This window comes from Podarcis muralis, chromosome 13 (assembly GCF_964188315.1).
Source record: "Podarcis muralis chromosome 13, rPodMur119.hap1.1, whole genome shotgun sequence".
Taxonomy (NCBI): domain Eukaryota; kingdom Metazoa; phylum Chordata; class Lepidosauria; order Squamata; family Lacertidae; genus Podarcis; species Podarcis muralis.
In genome coordinates, this window is record NC_135667.1 from 28,089,404 (window position 1) to 28,108,758 (window position 19,355).

Here is a 19,355-nt window from a genome sequence, read left to right on the forward strand (position 1 = left end):
GTGCGTGCTCTCGCGATATTTGGAGAAACAGGAGCAGGTAGAGAGGAGTTGGGGGAAGGAACCCCCGAGCGGCTGCAAAGGAAGCCACGGCGTCGGCGGCCGGGAGGACGACGACGGCGATTTCTCCCCACGTTCTCGCGAGAGTTGGTGGCTAACCTTCTCCCTTGCTCACTTTTCTACCTTTCCTCTTCCCCCCCAACCCCTCCCCCCACCCGAACCTGGAAGCGGCTCCGTTTCGCTCTGGGAAGTACTAGTTGGAAGAGGAAGGTGGGGGTCCCGGCTTGGGGGCCTCGCTAGAGACTCAGGCTGAGGGCAGGGGAGCCGCCTCGGTGGGGACGCAGGGGCCCAGGGGTTTTCCCACACAGCCAGGCCTTGGGGCGGGTGGAGGTGTTCCCATCTCCCCGCCCCCGTGCTCTCTTCTCAGGAACTTAGGGGGTGTTTGAGGTAGGAACTAAGTCCGACCCTCATCTTTCTTTCCACGGGGGCCTTGAGTTAGTGGGGAGGGGGTACCCCTGACCAAGAGGAGCACGTTGCTTAAATATCTGGGTGGCTTAGAAACGAAGGGGCCTATTGTTTGGGGGACCGCTGCTTCAGAAAACTGGGGGTGGGGTGGGGTCTTTTTCTGAAGCTCTCTTTGTGGGGGGTTGGGCAGCAGGTTGGAGAACTCCCAAACTTATTGCCCATTTACAAAGGGACCCAAGAGCATCTTACTTAGTGCTCCTGGCGTGTTTATGTTCTGAAACCGGTGGATAACTGAGGTAGGGTACTTGTTCAGGGTCTTCCATCCTACCTTTAAAGTCTTAAGTACAGGGGACATTCTTGCCATTGCTGCTTGTCCCCTGTTCAGAGGGTTGGGGGTAGCCTGTGGGGCGACTTCTCCCATAATATAATTTGTCGACCCAGATCCTTGTAACGAAACCACATTCAGTCCCATGTAGGAGAGAGAAGGGTGGGCTGAATGTAGGAAAGGGTAACGAAAGTGAAAGCAGCCCTTCTGTTTTGGAAGCGGGTAAGTTGAGGTTTAGACTTTGGGGGTTTTGGAGGATTCCCCCCTCTTTTCAAGCACAGTGGAGAAGGAATGCCAAACCCAGAGAGACATGGGGGTAAGAAGGATTCAGGAGGAGGGGGGTCCTTGCATCAAGAAGCAGTGTCCAGCAGCGGCACTTCAAACAGCAAAGAGAGGCACCGACTCTCCAAGCACAAGCGACACAAGTCCAGGCATTCCAAAGACTCCCCGATGGGGGCCCAAGAAGCTGGAGCACCGCTCGGCAGCATGATCAAGCCATTGGTGGAGTATGATGATATCAGCTCTGACTCGGACACCTTTTCAGATGAAGCAGTCCTCAAGCTGGAACGCAGGGAGAATGATGAGAGAAAAGGGACATCGGAAAGGAGTGACCGGCTACACAGGCATCGGCATCATCAACACAAGCGAGTCCGTGAGTTGATGAAAAGCAAGCTGGTAGACAAAGAGAAGAGGCTGGACAGGAACCAAGACTCCTCAGGCAAGTTGAGTTCCACTAAAGAAAGGGTGTCGGGGGCCTCCAAAAAGCTGCATGAGGAGAATGATGACCATTCATCTAAGTCATTCAAGAGCAGCAGCAAGGAGTCCCGGTCAGCCAAATCGCACAAGGAAAAGTCCAGGAAAGAACGAGAGACAAAGTCCGGTCACAAAGACCGTAGCAAAAGTCATCGGAAAAGGGATGCTCCTAAAAGTTACAAATCGCTGGACAGTCCAAAGCGGAAATCCAGAAGTCCCCATCGCAAGTGGTCAGACAGTCCCAAGCAGGATGATAGCCCCTCAGGAGCCTCTTACACACAGGACTATGATCTCAGCCCTCCACGCTCACACACATCCAGTAACTATGATTCCTACAAGAAGAGTCCCGGTGGGTCTTCGCGGAGACCATCAGTCAGCCCACCATACAAGGAGCCTGCTGCATACCAATCCAATATGCGCTCTCCCAGCCCTTACGGCAGGCGGCAGCGGTCGGTCAGCCCATACAGCAGGAGGCGTTCATCAAGCTACGAGAGGGGAAGTGGGTCTTACAGTGGAAGGTCGCCTAGCCCATTCAACCGAAGGCGCTCCAGCAGTCCTTTTGTTTCCAAGCGGTCGCTGAGTCGAAGTCCTGTGTCCAGGTGCGTGGCCTTTATCTTTAGTTAAAAGTGTTTGACTTCTTTGGTTCGGATGGTGCTAGTGTCCTGAAGTCAGATAAGAAAAGTATTTGCTTCTCCCCTGTAACGTGATTTGTTTAGGGTACAAGGTCTTTGTTGCTTGATTAGATAATTATTATTTTCACTTTATTGCATTGGGGAACTGAGTTTGAAAGGTAACCAAACCCATTCAGCCAATGAGACACTGGTTCAGTTCAGATGTCGCGCTGAATCATTGTTCCCCAGCGTGGTGCCCTGGCTGGGGATGATACCTAGAATACTAGTTTGGGAAAGGTTGTGCTAAACCATAGTTTAGCATGACAAGAATGAGTACAGTGAGCGTTGGAATAACATGCTTCCTCTTCCTGTTCCTGCATGGCTTTGAGGAGATGTTTAGAAGTTTTTGTTTAGATTAACTAGCTTGTTGTTTGAAACAAGGTAACTTAAAACCATGTGTTAAGCTGCCTTGTTGAAGCAAATCATAGTTAGCATCAACCACAATTTAGGATTCAGATAATGCACTGAACTGTGGTTAATGAAAATCGGAAACAAAAAAACTCTTTGGAGCTACACCAGAAGAGGGGATAGGGGAGATGGAAACTACTGCAGCTCATCCTCACCATAGTAAACTAGAGTTTAATGTGACCCCTGAAAGTGAACCATGATTTGGACACAATTTCTGAAGTGGCAAACCATGGTTCCATTTTGTAGCATGTCAGTTTCTAATCTATACAGCTGGTGGAGATGCACAGAATGGGAAAATTGATGGATACCTTTTACTAAATCTTGCTTATGTTAACTAAAAAAGCAAGGTTTAGAGTCGCAGAGAACTGTTCCATCCTGATCCTAAGTATATTGAGCAGTAGAAAGTCAATAGAACCAAAGTCTCAGATTGCAGTGGTAACCAAGGTACCGATTTCTCACAAGATTTGTGCCTGGTATGTGGTTACCAGGTTCCACTCGTTTCAGTAGAACTTGGTTTCAATTAAATCTGCCTTGGATAGCTGCTTTTGTCAAGGTAGAAGAGGTGAATATGAAATCTCCCCATACATGAGAGTTGTGGTGTATGTAACCCAAATCTCAAGATGTGTGTCGAAATGTTTGCTTGTGATCCATTACCACATTCATGTTAGATGTCAGTACCTCAGAAATCCCTTTTGAATACAGCTAGTGATCACCTTCAAGGGAATCCAGGCATCCTACAATCTGTTTAAATTGACCTTGGGGGCAGTAAAATGTTTTTAACAGTCTGTAAAGGGGATCTTGAATTCACTGCTAACATCCTTGCTAGTCCTTTGTCAAAGCCAGTCAACACCTTTCACCTGTACTTAGAATGAGATTGCATTTTTGTCATTTCTGAAACTTAGTTATTTCATAATCTGGATGTGCAGAATTGCTTTGGTCACAGATCACCCAACAGCTTGCTCAGTGTTAGAAACTGAGATATGAAAGCTAGGAACTAAATGGCACCTTAAACCTAGGTTATGGGCGCACCAAGGAATGTTTAGGTGCGCTTTTTATAACAAGAATACAAGCTGAAAATGAATGAACTGCGGCTAAAATACAGTGGTGCCCCGCAAGACGAATGCCTCGCAAGACGAAAAACTCGCTAGACGAAAGGGTTTTCCGTTTTTTGAGTCGTTCCGCAAGACGAATTTCCCTATGGGCTTGCTTCGCAAGACGAAACGTCTTGCGAGTTCTTGCGAATTTGTTTCCTTTTTCTTAAAGCCGCTAAGCCGTTAATAGCCACTAAGCCGCTAATAGCCGTGCTTCGCAAGACGAAAAAACCGCAAGACGAAGAGACTCGCGGAACGGATTAATTTCGTCTTGCGAGGCACCACTGTACTATGTTCATTTTTCACATGGGCTAGTCCTTCTCCTGCCCACCCCACTAATATTCTCCAGTCTTCACAGAGTAGTTGGAAGTGGGGAGGAAGAAAAAGGTCCTCCTTTCCTTCTGCTCTGTAGTTTTACTATGAAGTCTTAGGCACAGTACTGCGCCCAGAGCTCAGAAACAGCTTGTACTTATGAAATTCCCTGTTGTAAAATGCGCCTAGAACAATGGGAGTTTCGAACACTGAGCTTGCTGCTGGTGCTTTGAATGTGCAAAGTTGCCATTAGACTCTAAGCTCCTTGTGCTCTACCTAGTGCCTAGCACCTTGTCAGTGTGAAACAAACATATAGTCACCATCTTGTTTTGGCTATCTAGTCACTAGATTCTAGTGGGGTCGTATCTGCCAAGCCATGAACTCTGTGGATAGCCTTCAGCAAATCCCTGTCTCTCAGCCACCCATTCCCCACCTGTACAGTAGTAACATCTCTTGGGTCAGGCAGGTTGATTCCTGGCAACTACTTCTAAACAGTGTGGAGCAAGTGCAGCTGCCATTTCCTGCTCATTAAGGAGCAAGTGCTATCAGAAAATTCTCTCTGGCATACAGCATCTCCTTTTAATGAAAAAGAACTGGATAATGAGACCTGATTGCAAGCACTTGGGGTACCTTAAGTACTTTTAGGAAGCTGCTATGAAAAGGAGTGCCTGGTGGAGCCTTTGTTAGGTACTAGGTAGAGTAAGCTTGAACAGAGTAGATGTTTAAATATTTAAATATGTGAACCTATGAGGGGATCTCTTTCCTGTTTGTTTTCATACACCCTTGTTCATTTCTTTGGCTTTGTCTTGACTTTTTTTTCTTCTTTATGTGTATGCTGCGTTATTTCACTAGGTGCTTAAAAAAACCCTTAACTTGCTCTAGTTCACCTCCTTTCCCTACTGGGAGTAGAAAGTTAATGTTCCTTGATAGAAAGCATGTTCTCTTGCTTCTGGACTGTTTCATGGGAACAATAGGAAAAGACCCCTTCGGGCAAAATAAATATTTCAAAATTTGAAGAAGCCAAGTATCAAATGAGCTGCCTGCTTTGGACACGGGTGGGGGTGGGGTCCAGTTTCTAGTTTCTAGCCAAATTGAGCAGAGGCAGGTATGCTGTTTAATGAGAGTGGGGTTGCAGATCATGGGAAATACCCTACCTGCAGGAACACTTTCCACATTGGCCCATCTACTGTGCAGTTCCTTCACACCAGAGGATTCTGGGAAATGTCTTAGCATACATGCTTGGATTTATGGACTGCAAGAGAGTCCTGCTATGTGTAGCCATCACCTCACTGAAATTAAAGTGTGGCCGAGAAAACTGCAGTGCTGTGTGCATTCCAGGGAAATATTGGTTAATGGTGAACAAACGATCTTTTCAGACAACCGTTTCTAGTCTTGTTATTGTGGAAGTTCTGTGGGGCACTCTTTTGAAGTCCGGTGTTATAAATAAATTCTTGAAAAGTTTGAGAATGCCAATGAGGGAATTTCTCATTGTCACAGTAGGTTCCTGAGAGTCGAGAAAAGATGCTCAGACATTCCACTTGCAGTTCTTTGGACGTGTCTTAGTCAAAACAAAAGGGAGGGATAGAGTTACATGGACATAGAGCTTTCAAACAGCCTGGAAAAAATAAAAGAGCTCTTTTCCAGTGTATCAAAGCTTCCCTGCTTGGTTGCTTGAAAGTGATTCTTACTCCGCGTGGAAAGCTAGGCAAGTGGATATTTGCATATATGACTTGGAGGGTCCTTGAAGGAGTTACAAGAAAACATCCTGGTGATTGTGTGTGTAGGATAAATGGATGTCCCCAACAGTGGTGGTCATCTGCTCTAGGGAAGACAATCTGATTTGTGCCCCAGTCAAGGGAGGCACACCCAGGGAAGAACCTACCCAGCAACTGGCTGTTTTTCCCTGATGGAGGCTTTCAGAATAGCAACTGTGAATAGTGAGCTAGCTATCACCAAGAGCCCAACTGGCATTTCCCATGTCAGAGGCCATTCAGAGAGTTTGAACAGTCTGAAATGGCAGGTATGCCTGTTGTAGTTACTTATTGACAGTCTGATGTGCACACAGAATGAAGTTAGAGTGACTGGCCTGAAGCTGAATTCAGTTTGTTTACTAAACTGAATCAATGACACTCCTTTTGGTTGCTCCTAGAGGGGCTGCCTTCTGCTGGGTGTGCCCTCCTCCCCAGTCTCCTGGTCCTTGTACAGCCAAATCTCAGAGCCTAATTTAAATTGTCCCTGCCTGTCATAAGCAGCAGTCCTGTGCATTTAGTGAAAAATGCAGCTGGGATTTTTCCAACACTGCCTGTGAGTGTCAAAAGTAATGCTTTCTTTCAGTAGTGGTTGTAAAATATATGCCCAAACTTTCAAATCACCTGTAAGTAATAAGGCAACCAAATAAAACTTCACTGTCTTCAGGAAGGTTACATTTTGAGCTGCTAAAATGGCTCTTAGCAGCATCTTGTCCTTGCCAGCTAAGACAGAGTACCAGGATTTGGTTGAGTTTTCAGTTCAAAGGAAATGCTTCATCTTCTGAAAACACCTGACTCCAAAAGTTGGTTTAACATTTTTGAACTTGTGAGGTAACTGTTTAGTACATATTCTTTTACTCGAATTCCCCCCGCCCCCATGTTCCTGTGTAGGAATGATTTAGATTACAGTGATCAATTGATATGTCTGGGAATCAGCGTGTTTTTACATGAGTAGAATGTGTCCTTTTATTTAAAATGCATCTCTGGGTTATTTGTGGGGCCTTCCTGGTGTTTTTACATGAGAAGAATGTGTTCTTTTATTTAAAACACATATCTGGGTTATTTGTGGGGCATAGGAATTTGTTCATCCCCCCCCCCCCAAAAAAAAAAGTAGTCCGGCCCACCACATGGTCTGAGGGATGGTGGACCGGCTCATGGCTGAAAAAGGTTGCTGACCCTGGTGTAGTGTTTCTAGCCCCCAGGCAAGTTGGCTAGGAGCCGAATACACCATGGCCAGAAGTTGTCCACCTCTACTTTGGCAGGTAGTGCAGTGACTGATTGTTTAATGTGTTTTAAAAAAAAAAGTAGCTGAGAACCTCTAATAGAAGCAAATGGGGAAGCCGGTGAGGAGTTAAAATCTTCATTGGAGCCACAGGATCACAGCCATGTCTACACACTTCAAGCAAGCCCCCCACCCCTTTGAGAGCTAAAGGTTTGCGTTTTTACCTAAAACCCGACTGTAGCGTTCTTTGGAGATTCTGATTTTCCCCTTCTTTTTCCGCAGGAAGCCAGTGAAGTCTCGAAGTAGAAGTCCTGCTTACTCGAGGCACTCATCTTCGCATAACAAAAAGCAGAGATCTGGGTCCCGCAGTCGCCATTCCAGTATCTCACCTGCCCGGCTACCACTGAACTCCAGCCTGGGAGCTGAACTGAGTAGAAAGAAAAAAGAGAGGGCAGCTGCTGCTGCAGCCGCAGCAAAGGTTGATGGGAAGGAGAGGAAGGACTCTCCTAGCGTTTTATCTAGGAAAGAAAACAGTTTGGCTGAAGTTAAAGAGCCAGCGGTTGAGGCCAAAAAGGCAAAAACGGCTAAACCTGAGAAGTGCCCTTCTGACATTGAGCCAGCAAATGTCACCCAGCACAACACAGAGACAAAAACTACTCCTGAGCCCCTAAAAACAAAGGCAGTAGAGAACCACGAGAAGAAACCTCCTGCTTCAGTTAAAGACTCGAAAGCAATGGGAACAAAAGATATGAAACTTGCAGGCGGAAAGGAGGAAACTGTGACTCCAAAGGAAACAGAGACAGCCAAGCATGAGGTCCCACCTCTTTTGCCTTCTGTTAAGTCACTACCTCCTCTGCCAACATCGTCGCCCCCTGCTCAGGCTCCTCCTCCGTTACCCCCTTTGCCTCCATCGCCAGTTATTCCCCCTCTTCCGCCTACCCAGTCACCTGCCACTCACACCCCTGCTTCAGTTCCATCGTGTCTGCCGTCGTCTACCCACTCCAGGACATCTCTGACTACTCAGGCTAACTCTCAACCCACCATGCAGTCCTCCTTAAAGGCGCATGTATCTGTGACAACTGCTGTTCCGCATCTGAAAACGTCAACGTTGCCTCCGCTTCCTTTTCCACCTGTCTTGCCTGGGGAAGATGACATGGATAGGTAAGGGGAATAACCAAGCAAACCTCTTCCACAAAGGGTTGGTAATATTATGGACCAGGACTTGTTAGAATTTATGTATCTGCTCATTTCTCATTGCAAATGAAATAATCTGGTCTTTGAAATGTGATTTGGCTTTCTGAAAATGGCACAGACAGTGAAGAAAAACTCAAGGCCTCAGGTGTAGAAAGCAGCTTTGGAATGTATGGAGAGGATACCAGGTATATGGAACGTGTAAAACAGGCTTCTAAATTAGTGGGATGGATAGGATTGGGGCTCCCTTGCAGGAAATGGAAGATATGGCCCCAAGTTAGAGCATGTTGAATAAAGGATCTTTGCTTGAGTAACAGAGCTGAAAGAGGCTTTAGCCTGAAATTCTGGACAGCTGTTGCCAGTCAGGATAGTACTGGATTTAGCTAACATGAATGATTGGTTGTACACCAGCACTATTCCTTGTATAGCATATATCAGGGGTCAGCAACCTAAGGCCCATGGGCCACAAGTGGCCCACACAGGTTGTTTAACCGGCCCACGAGCCGCCCACTCGGCAAGTCCCCCCGCGCTGCGCTAAAACGGTGCAGCACATGCACAGACACTGGAAATTGCATCTGTGTAGATGCAGACGCTGGAAATCGCGTCTGTGCAGGTGCAGATGCCGACGGCGGAAATTGCGGGCAAGTGCGCGCATGCGCATGTGCATTCCAGCCCACCGAGGGATCTCTGCTGGAGTGAACCAGCCCAGGCAAGGTAAACCTTGCTGACCCCTGGCATATATAAACCAAATTTTTGTTTTAGTGTTGGTCCCTTGTTCACAATGCCTCACTTATGTGGCCAGCTCAGAAGAAAAGCCCCAGTTAGCAACAGGCTAAGTGCGTCAGGTTTAAGCTACTGGGCTCAATTTTTTCTCTTTAATGGACTTGGCAGTCAGGTTCAGACTATCTTGTCTTGGTTCATTAATCTGAGATATGCATGAGTGTTTAGCCCTTGCACGCCGCCCCTTCACAGTTTGCTGCTTTCCACAATTAAACTAGGAAACTTCTTGTTAACCCTAGTTTCCTATTTTGGATTAACTGGGAAACTATGGTTACCGGCTTTAAGACAAGCCAGCATATTAGCCTGGATATTGAACTATGTTTAATATCCTAACTTGTTTTGAAGTTTGTAACATAGTTTTCCATTTTGGACAAAATGGGTTCAACAGAGACTTCCTGATTTAATCGTGGCAAAGGAGCTGCCTGTGCACTGAGAGATTATCATCCGAGCAAGGACAGTGTGTGGCATTTGCTTCCCTATCACTGTTTGATTGCCGTATTTGGGGTCAGAGAGAATATTCTCACAATACAGAGTCCGAGTTTTTAGGGAGGTTGAGCTTCTCTTTTAGTGAGTCCTTTGGCTCCTTTGCTTTTTCTGGATAGGTTCTCAGCCTGCTTATCAAACCAAGGCTTGTTTTAGTCTAACTCTAGTTTGTTAAAACTACAATCCCCTGAATTTGTAGATAACCACATTCAGATGTAATGCTAAATAATGGACGAAGCTGAGACTTTTGTTTTCCCCACTCCTTGTCTGGTGTAGTTGTAAGGAGGAGATAAACTCATGCCAGTCTTTGTTAAAATATTCCTAAATATTGACGTAATTGCCCGTCTTTTTGGCTTGTGAGGTGGTTTTCCTTTCTAAGGAGCATGTACTGTGATGTCATACAAACATACAGGCAGTGTTAGAGACTGAGATATGAAAGTTAGGAGCTAAATGGCACCTCAAACCTGGGTTATGGGTGCAACAGCGGAATGTCTAGGCACGCTTTTTTCTAACGACAACGAAGCTGAAAATGAATGAACAGCAGCTAAAATATTATGTTCACTTTTCATATGGTCTAGTCCTTCCCTGTAATATTCTTAAGAGGGTCTCTCCTCCAGTCTTCAGAGAGTAGTTGGAAGTGGGGAGGCAGTTTTAATATGAAATCTTAGGCACAGTACTGCACCCAGAGCTCAGAAACTGCTCACACTTATGAAATTCCCTGTCGTAAAATGCGCCTAGAACAATGGGAGTTTCGAGCACTGGGGGTGGGATCTGGTTTTGCCTCTTCTCTCCAATTCAGCTAGAGCCCATAGAGGCTTCCAAGAGAGAGATTGGAATGGTGCATTGTGATCATGTTCTCTGCTTGTAGAATCTAATGTTCTATATGGTGAAAGTTATGTAAACCAGCTTCAAACAATTGAGTGGGGGTTTGCTTCGTTTACAATATTGTTCTTTTTTAAAATAATACTGACACTACTAGGGGAGATAAGATAGGGAGGATCAAAGATTAGTAGTGTGGTGATGAGGGGGTCATAGTTAATGCCCGGCAGCTGTGTTGAACCATACAGCCCACCTTTAGAATTGTGGGGCTGGAATTTGCCCGATACTTTAAAAATCCTGCCCAGAGGAAAGACCTTCAATCCATCTAATCAGCTGTGCAATTAAGCAAAGACCTAGTGCACCCCTGAAAGAGAGTTTACAGGGCAGTAGATCTAGCTGACTTTGGCCATCAGAAGTCAAAAGTTCTCAGTGTCACTAGCCAGACTGACTTCTAGGGAGGGGCTTCATTCCTGACCTCAAACAGGGCAGTTAGTTGGACCCCAGGTATGAATTTTTGCTAGGCTTAGCTCGGCGTTACTAATTTTCAGAGGAGGTAGTGACATTTTCTGTGTGTGCACCTCACACAGGGCTGATTCAAAGTTGCATATATACATTACTTGACAACTGGATACAGGCGGCAACCATTTCACACTGGGGTTCCATTCGTACCCCTTGTGTATGTCTTTAGAGCACCCTTTCTGCCTTCTTCTGGGTCTAAAAGGACCCATGTATTGGCAATCACGTGTCAATTGGATGTTCTGAAAATGATCACTGCCTGTCTTTCAAAAAGCATTGTGTTTGAAGTGAAATGAAAGTTCTTGTCTGTAGGCCATGGGGGATTAAGGCCACTTGTGGTTGCTAGTCATGATGGCTACATTACTCTCCAGCATTGGAAGCAGTATGTCTCTGAGTGATGGGGATCATGAGCAAAAGAGTGCTTTAGTATTTGTGCCCTGCTTGTGGGCTTTCCAGAGGCATCTGGTTGGCCATTTTGAGAACAGCAGGCTGCACTAGATGGGTCTTTGGTTTGATCCAGCTGATCTCTCCTTAACTAATCCTACATATGTAGTGGTGCATTCACACATGCACATTACCACTGTAGGTTGTCCCAGTGACTCTGCACACGAACCAGCCTGTAGTTCTGGTTCAATTTGGTGATGGTGAGGGGTGTCACACCTGTAACATCAGGTAATTGAAGATGGATGAAGATTTAAATTTTCACTTGCAGAGAAAATTGCTTCATGTAAAAAGCTCATATATGCAGCAGTCAGAAAGTCAGCCCACTCCTTTTTTTTTTTAGCAGAAATTAATATTTGCAAGTAACAGTTGAGGGGTGTTTCTCTTCTCTTTTTCCTATCTACCCCTCCCTCCCTCTCACCAACCATGGCAAAGAGGGCTCCAATTCTTTACATCTGCTGGGGGGGGGGTGCAATGGACCCCAGAAGTGGCAACCATTTCAGCTCCCAGTGCATTGCTGGAGCACGTATAAGTGCTCCCCGTTATGTCCTTGTTTTGACTTCTTCTGGGCCCAACAGGACCCCGCATCAGCGATTGCGTGTCAGTTGGATACTCCTAAAATGGCCTCCACCTGTATGCAGGAGCAGAAAGGGGTTAGATGGCCAGTCAATCTAAGAGGTAACGTACAAGGGAGGAAAAGAGTACCTGTGCAAACCAGCCTTTTTCTGGCTTCTCTAGATATTGCCTACTCATTTTGGCCCTGAAGTTGCGACCATGAGTGTAGATGCTTCCTAGTGTGTGTATGTGTTTGTGTGTTAAAGTAACTTTGGATACCCAAGTCGATGCCATATACTAGATTTGGTTCTTGTATGGCGCATCGCTTGGGATGAGCTAAATACCAACAAATACTCACTGTCGATAAAGTTGGAATCCTGGTGACTATCACATTGCTCCAAAAAAGAAAGCTTATGTCACCTTTGTGTTAGAGGGTGTTGAGATGTGACAAGTAGTTGCTCTAAATAATTCATAAATGTGCTCTTCTTTTGTTTTGTTTTGTTTTTCCTGGTGCTTTAGCCCAAAGGAGATTATTCCCTCAAAACCTGTGAAGAAGGAGAAAGACCAGAGACCACGACACTTGCTCACAGACCTCCCACTCCCTCCAGAGCTTCCTGGTGGAGACCCTTCCCCTCCGGAGTCTCCAGAACCAAAGGCAGCCACGCCACCTCAGCAACCATGTAGAAAGAGACCAAAGTAAGTGTGGAGAGGGCATCTGTTTGCATAGCGGCCACTTCAGGGAAATGTCTGGTCATTTTGGTAAGGTTTGGAATTAATGGGAGGAACCATAAGAAACAAGATGAAGATAGACACTTAGCTACTCACCCAAGTTGTGTAAAGCAGTACCTTCCAGGAAAGTAGAGCTTGCCAGATCGTTGCTCAAGCAATCTCATGCCATGTTTTCGTAGTGATAAGAACAGTTAGCATTTATGTCTTGCATTTTCATTCATTCTGAATCACCTTATAGGAGCCCTGTGTGGCAATTGCCAAAGGCTACATACTGTGTTGAAGGCAGAGGCAAGATTTGAACTGGGTACTACTGGTTCCCAGCTGAGTTGCCGTGCCATGTTAGGTGTCATGTGCAGACTGATAAACCTGTTTGTGAATTGATATACGCGATTCCTCTTTAATGATTAAAAATAGAATAAACTCTGCATAATATGTTGACATTCACGCTTCTAAAATAACAATAGAAACAGCATGGAGAGGCTGAAATCTACTCCTTGGAGGCCTGGCAGAATTAAAAGATCTCATGAGGCAGAGTAAAGCTAAGAAGATGCTAACCTTTTGTGGCTCATAGGGGAGAGTATTCTGCAAGCAAAATGTCCCTACTGAAAAAGCATTGCTGTTAGAGGATACCAGCCTTGTCTTTAGCAAGGAAGGCATCTGACAAAGGGCTCCACCGGAAGATATTAAGACACAGGGAAGGTCATTGAGAAAGATGCATTTTCTATATAAATACCTAAAATATAAATTATCATGGCCTAACCAATGTGGAACATTAATATTCAATGTTGACACCTTACAGTTCAGCTCTGAAATAGATTGGTAGCCAGTAAAGATTTATTTAACTCTGGTGTAACTGAGTCTGTCTGACTAGCACCAGTAATTAACACTATGATTACGTTGCAAATCTATATAAAACTTTTTTAAAGGGAGAGGAAATGGCAAAAGAAAGAGCTTCATAAAAGGAATCCATCTCTTTGCACATAAAGAGTAAGTCTTTAGGAATATTTTCAGGTGACGAGAGAGGGAAAAGACTACTACGTAGAAGGTAGCAAATGGCAAATCAGAGGGCCACTGATTTTTGGTGTGCTGCAGGAATCAGCTGCTGGTATCCTGACTAAAGGGAAGAAGCCAAATTCCCAGAGCAAATGTATTTTCTTTGTGTTTATTTATTAAATGTAACCTGCTCTATTTTTATAAAATATTGAAAACAATGGACACAAATTTACAGAAGCAAAACAAATAGCAAGCAACTGACTGAGGATTCACTTTGTAAGAGCACCAATGCAGAAATAGTCTGGCAACATCTGTAGAGCCACATCTCTGTGTCAGGATCTGTAGTAGCAAGACTGAGGAAGATCTCTGTCTGAGACTTTGGAAACCCAGTGCATGTTGGAATACTACTGGATCAATAGCTAAAATCTGTATAAAACAGCTTCAATTATTCTCAAATATGTTTAAACACCTAGTCCTGTAATGTCTCAATGGGAATTTGCCCAGAACCAATGTCTGAGGTTCTTCAAACTCCTAAGAGGAAGCGTGGAGCATAAATGTAATAAATAACATATCGAATTAGAAATTTCAGTCAGTGTTACAACTTGCATGCATGCATGCATGCTCTAAAGCAGTGTTTCCCAACCTTGGGCCTCCAGCTGTTTTTGGACTACAACTCCCATCATCCCTAGCTAGCAAGACCAGTGGTCAGGGATGATGGGAATTGTAGTTCAAAAACAGCTGGAGGCCCAAGGTTGGGAAACACTGCTCTAAAGAATCTGTAGTGTCAGGTGTTGATATAGGAACCATGAAGGCAGATAATGGACAGGAAAATCCACCAAAGCTTGTTATTCAGAAACGTTTTGTCGAAGTCGGCATTTGGGATTTTTACGGCTCTTGTGCTTCTCCTACGCAACTCCCATCTCTCTCTCTCTCAGAATCTGTTGTCCTCGTTACGGTGAGAGGAGGCAGACGGAAAGTGACTGGGGAAAGCGCTGCGTGGACAAATTTGATATCATTGGTATTATCGGCGAGGGGACCTATGGGCAAGTGTACAAAGCCAAGGACAAGGACACAGGTGGGTACTCGGTGCACACTATTTTCTTTTCTTATTTATTCATACTTAGTTTTCAAATTTATACATTTCACTAATTTCATACATTTAACTAATTTACAGTCATTTGGACATTTCAAATCTTGACTTCCTCCCCCCTCTTTCTGTGGTTCCTTAAATTTGTTTTTAATATCTTCTGCATATCCAAATTATCTTAATTTGCTCATTTATTCATTTTCTTTCAATATATACTCTTGTAAAACTGCAGGTTATTACAGTAATCCTGCCAGTGTTTTTATCGGTTTGTAATTTGTCTGTAAATATTCAATTTCCATTCTTTTATTTTTTAAAAATACGTTACCTTGATTTCTTATTCTTCCGGTAAGTTTCGCCATTTCTGCATATTCCATAAGTTTTTGTATCCATTCTTCCTTTGCTGGGACTTTGCTTCTTTCCGTTTTTGGGCACGTAACATTCTTGCTGGTGTAGTAGCATACATAAATAAGTTTCTATAGATTTTAGGTCGTTCTGTCCCTATAATTCCCAAAGGTTATTTTAAGCATCCTTTTCATTTTCATAGAAAAGTGCACACTATTTTCAGTCCGTTTTTCTCATATTGAATTCACTTTTAAGTAGCTGTCGCAGAGCGTGCCGGTCAGCCTTCTTCCCTTGGGGGTTTCCCAGTTGGCTCCTCCCACCATTCCCCTGCATCCAACCAATCCATGGCAGTCCCCTATAAAAAACGCACCATGTTGTCTAACTGCTTTCACATTTGTTGACATCAGCTGTTTTCGTATAGGCAGAGGCAGTATGCTTACGGATACCAGTTACTAGAAACTGCAGGAGGGGAGAGGACTGTTGTGCTCGTGTCCTGTTTGTGGGCTTCCCACAGGCAAATCAACAACAACCTTTTATTCGACCGTCAGTCAGAAAAAAGTACATTTGTCAATACACATTTAAAACATCCAGGAAGATTTTAGAACTTAGCCAACACTAAAGTGGGCTAAACAGATAGCCCCATATCAATACAGTCAATTATAGTCTTGCGACGCTTAAAAGCTAAAAAAAGAAATTTGGCCACCAAGGAAGGTATAGCTCTAGTGACATTATTCAGCAAGTGTAAAACCTGGTTTTCTCCGGGTAGGAAGCTAAATTGACATAGGAGTGGGTCTATAAAATTTTGTCTAAGCTCTGCATAAGAAGGGCAAGTCAAGAGAATGTGTTCGGTGGACTCAACCACACCCATGGCACAATGACAGGTTCTCTGGGCGTATGGTACTCCCCTGTACCTTCCCCACAATATCGCAGAGTCAAGGACATTTAATCTAGCCGCTGTAAGAAGTCTGCGGTATTCCACATAGTGGATTTCTGCAAGGTAGGGGGCTGGTATGATCCGATAAATCTGGTCCCCTAGGAACATCCCTGGTTTTACTTGGGCTGTGTCTTCCTGTCTGGCAATGTCACTCAGTCTCCGGAAGATCACAGCTCTAGCTTGATTGTACGTCATAACAGGCAAATCGTTGACTGGATGCTGGACTAGATGGGCCACCGTCCCTGATACAGCTGGGCTCTTCCTACATGGATGTGGCCGGTGGCCATGTAATTGTCAGGAGTTCAGCCTGCACTCAAGTAGGACCCTGGCAGAGTCACGTGTCCGACTGGCATGTTCTCTCCTTCCTGGTTGATCATTCAGGACCTTCATAAGCCTTCTTCAGCCCGAGCATCACAGCGACCGATGCCAACCGACACCGGCACACTTAGGGATCCGCGGAGTTTGTGCATCATGCGCGTGAGAGACCTCCGCAACTCAGCATTTTGGCTAATCCAGTTTATTTACATATAAACACACACGGAGCACTGCAACATGGCTCCCTCTCTAGCATCAGACAGCAAAGAGAAAAAAGAACAAATGACAATACTCCCACTTCATGGAGCACAGTAACACAAACTTCCTGTCTCCATCACTTCCCACTCTGTAGAGTCAAAACATACACCGTCATGTGGTAGACAAAAACCCCATGACTGCAATCATAGATCAGGAATTCTAGCAGTAATAGGCTGCTGCTTGGAGGGCTCTTTTAATTCATCATTTCTTCAGAATGTAATGCCAGTATGCTTTCTCATGTTTTCTCACAACAAACCCTGTGCAGTACACCACGATTGATAGCATAAGAAGAGGCCTAGGGATGTATCCAGGCTGAATTTCCTACTTTCCTCCCCAACACTAGCCATGGCATCACAGTCCAAAGCAATAGTCTTGCAATGATTTGTAAGAACGAAATGGGCAAGATGACTGGCAGTTGACAATAATTGTCTTCTTGATGTCAGATTGTAAGTGTGCAAATAACATAATGTATCTCTTACTGCTGCTGCTGCTCCTACTACTATTATTAAATTTGTATACTGCCCTTCATCTGTGGATCTCAGGGTGGTTCACAAGATAAAAATACAAAATACATAATAAAAACAAGGACAAAACAAATCAATTAACCTTACTTCCCCCCCCAACCCCAAGCAGTGTTGGCCTTATCTACCAACCAGTGCTGTGCTTATCAAAGGTCCGGCTGTGCTGACTCAATATTTCTTCATGTAACTTGGAAGGGAGGGTTGCGTTTAAGAGGACCAGCCTTTTTGCGGCTCATTTTTATTGCAAATGGTTGCCTGCCTTCTTACCGACTGCCGTTTGTGTTTGACAGGCGAGTTGGTGGCTTTGAAGAAAGTGCGGCTGGACAATGAAAAGGAGGGCTTCCCCATCACGGCCATCCGTGAAATCAAAATTCTCCGGCAGTTGATTCACCGCAGTGTTGTCAACATGAAGGAAATCGTCACAGACAAACAAGATGCACTGGATTTCAAGAAGGACAAAGGTATCGAAGGACATTGTGCTGAGAAGTAAGATGTGAGACTGATGCAGGTTGTGGGGCCCCTTTAGTAGCAGTGAACATACTTAGTGTATAAAAATGCTCCATCCAGGTAAAGGATTCTGCGTAGCCTTGCTTCAATTTTCGCCAGGGGTGCTAGCGTGGCAAAGGCTTGTCTTGTCACAAACATTCATGTCTGAAGTTTGCTCTCCCATTTTGAGGGTCTTTCGTGAGATATGTAGAAGAGTTTCAGGCTTTCCCAGTCCATTCCTTTTACTTGGGTGTCATAACCGTGGTGAGCAGGGAAGGAAATGTTTCTCTCCTTAGAGATCAGCTCAGTGCAGTGACCTATATGATTCCAAGGTGAGTGATGGGCTGGCACATGCCAATTTTAACCCCCCCCCAAAAAAAATAATAATCATGACAATCTTCATAAATATTAAGGAAGGCAGAAAAAGGAGGGTTTCAGCTGTAAATACAGAGTCAGAGCAAAAGCTGCTCTTGCCTTTTCCTGCTCACACCATAATCCATCTTGGAAATTTCACAGACAAGTGTTTGGCCTAAAGCACAAAATTGTGTGCTTTGACACTTTCAGTATTAACAGGCGTTTTCTCCTCCTCCTTACCTTCTCCCAGGTGCCTTTTATCTTGTATTTGAATATATGGACCACGACCTCATGGGATTGCTAGAATCTGGATTGGTGCATTTCTCAGAGGACCACATCAAGTCTTTCATGAAGCAGTTGATGGAGGGGCTCGACTACTGTCACAAAAAGAACTTTCTACATCGAGACATAAAATGCTCCAACATCTTATTAAACAACAGGTAACTGCCAGACCAGTTGAACAAAGGAGATGTGGCTCCCAATTCCTGTGCTTTTTAAGGCCAATGTGGAAAGGTTTTTGGAAGCTGCAGCTCGTATAAAATGCAACAGCCAGATTGCTTTCTGGAATATATGGGGTGGATGATACTACAGCAGCCCTCCACCAAATGCACTTTCAAAGAACAATTGAAAGTGCTAGTTGTTACCTATAAAGTCCTAAACATTTTGCAGACAGGATATCTGAAAGACTCCTCTGATACGAATCTGCTTCAGGGGATTAATCTCTACTTCAAAGATAGGCTTCACTTAAAATAAGCTTTGGAGGCCTTGTTGTATATCCCACCACCAAGCAAAACAGAGCCTTTTCTGTGGTGGCACCCCAACTTTGAAATGCACTCCCTGAGGAGGCCTTTAAAACTTATTTTACTTCTATGTAGCGTTTTGACTAATTTAAATTTGATTAATTCCACTCTGTTTAATTCCCCCCCCCCAAAAAAAACCATTTGTTCTTAAATCTTTTTTTTTATTGTGCCGTTTTAAATTGGGCGTTGCATTTCTGGTGCCTCATACCATTGCTTTATAAAAACAAATAAATAGAATTATAAGTCATTAGGAACTGGGCTGTAGCACATGTCTTTTAAGGCTTGAACTGTTCCACAGAAAGAAGAAATGGGAATCTACCAGATAGTTCAAATTGGCTGTATTCTTCAGTTCTGCCCTTTAAATTTTAAATAAGGGAAGAAGCCATTGTTAAACTTTTTTTAAAAAAGAGCATTGCAGACGTTTCTTGTAAATATGTGAGCTTTTTAAGTGCAAATGACTGAAGCTTCTGTTAATTTTAGTAATTCCTGTTCATTTTCTGTTTCCTCTTCATGCTTTTGTATAAGCCATTGTTAATAAAAGTCTACTTCCGCCTTCTTGTTGCAGTGGGCAGATCAAGCTGGCTGACTTTGGGCTTGCCCGGCTCTACAGTTCAGAAGAAAGGTAAGGTGTCTGCTGAGCAAAGGATAGGTGTGGATTTAGCTACACCAGGATGGAATCTACACACACATATAAAAAAAACCACTGTGAAAATGCTTTTTTAAAAAATGTTTTGAAAAATATATTGAATTTGCCATAGC

At 44.3% G+C, this 19,355-nt stretch overlaps 1 protein-coding gene across 7 annotated transcripts in view; it reads left to right on the top strand.

The window, feature by feature from the left end:
* The first annotated feature begins 2 nt into the window (after nucleotides 1-2).
* The window catches only part of CDK12 (cyclin dependent kinase 12), a 105,399-nt gene continuing 86,046 nt past the window's right edge, over nucleotides 3-19,355 (top strand). For 3 of the 7 annotated variants that reach the window (XR_013390407.1, XR_003703383.2, XM_028702154.2), the window contains exons 1-7: nucleotides 5-2,139; nucleotides 7,275-8,153; nucleotides 12,297-12,473; nucleotides 14,435-14,574; nucleotides 17,247-17,417; nucleotides 18,047-18,236; nucleotides 19,162-19,218. Coding sequence is in view for 5 of the 7 variants with exons in the window: in XM_028702154.2 (XP_028557987.2) it covers nucleotides 1,079-2,139; nucleotides 7,275-8,153; nucleotides 12,297-12,473; nucleotides 14,435-14,574; nucleotides 17,247-17,417; nucleotides 18,047-18,236; nucleotides 19,162-19,218 (2,675 nt within the window). In the remaining 2 variants the exon portion in view is untranslated. Of the gene's footprint in view, nucleotides 2,140-7,274; nucleotides 8,154-12,296; nucleotides 12,474-14,434; nucleotides 14,575-17,246; nucleotides 17,418-18,046; nucleotides 18,237-19,161; nucleotides 19,219-19,355 lie in introns of all 7 variants that reach the window. The other 4 variants (XM_028702150.2, XM_028702153.2, XM_028702149.2 and 1 more) reach the window with 2 other exon arrangements.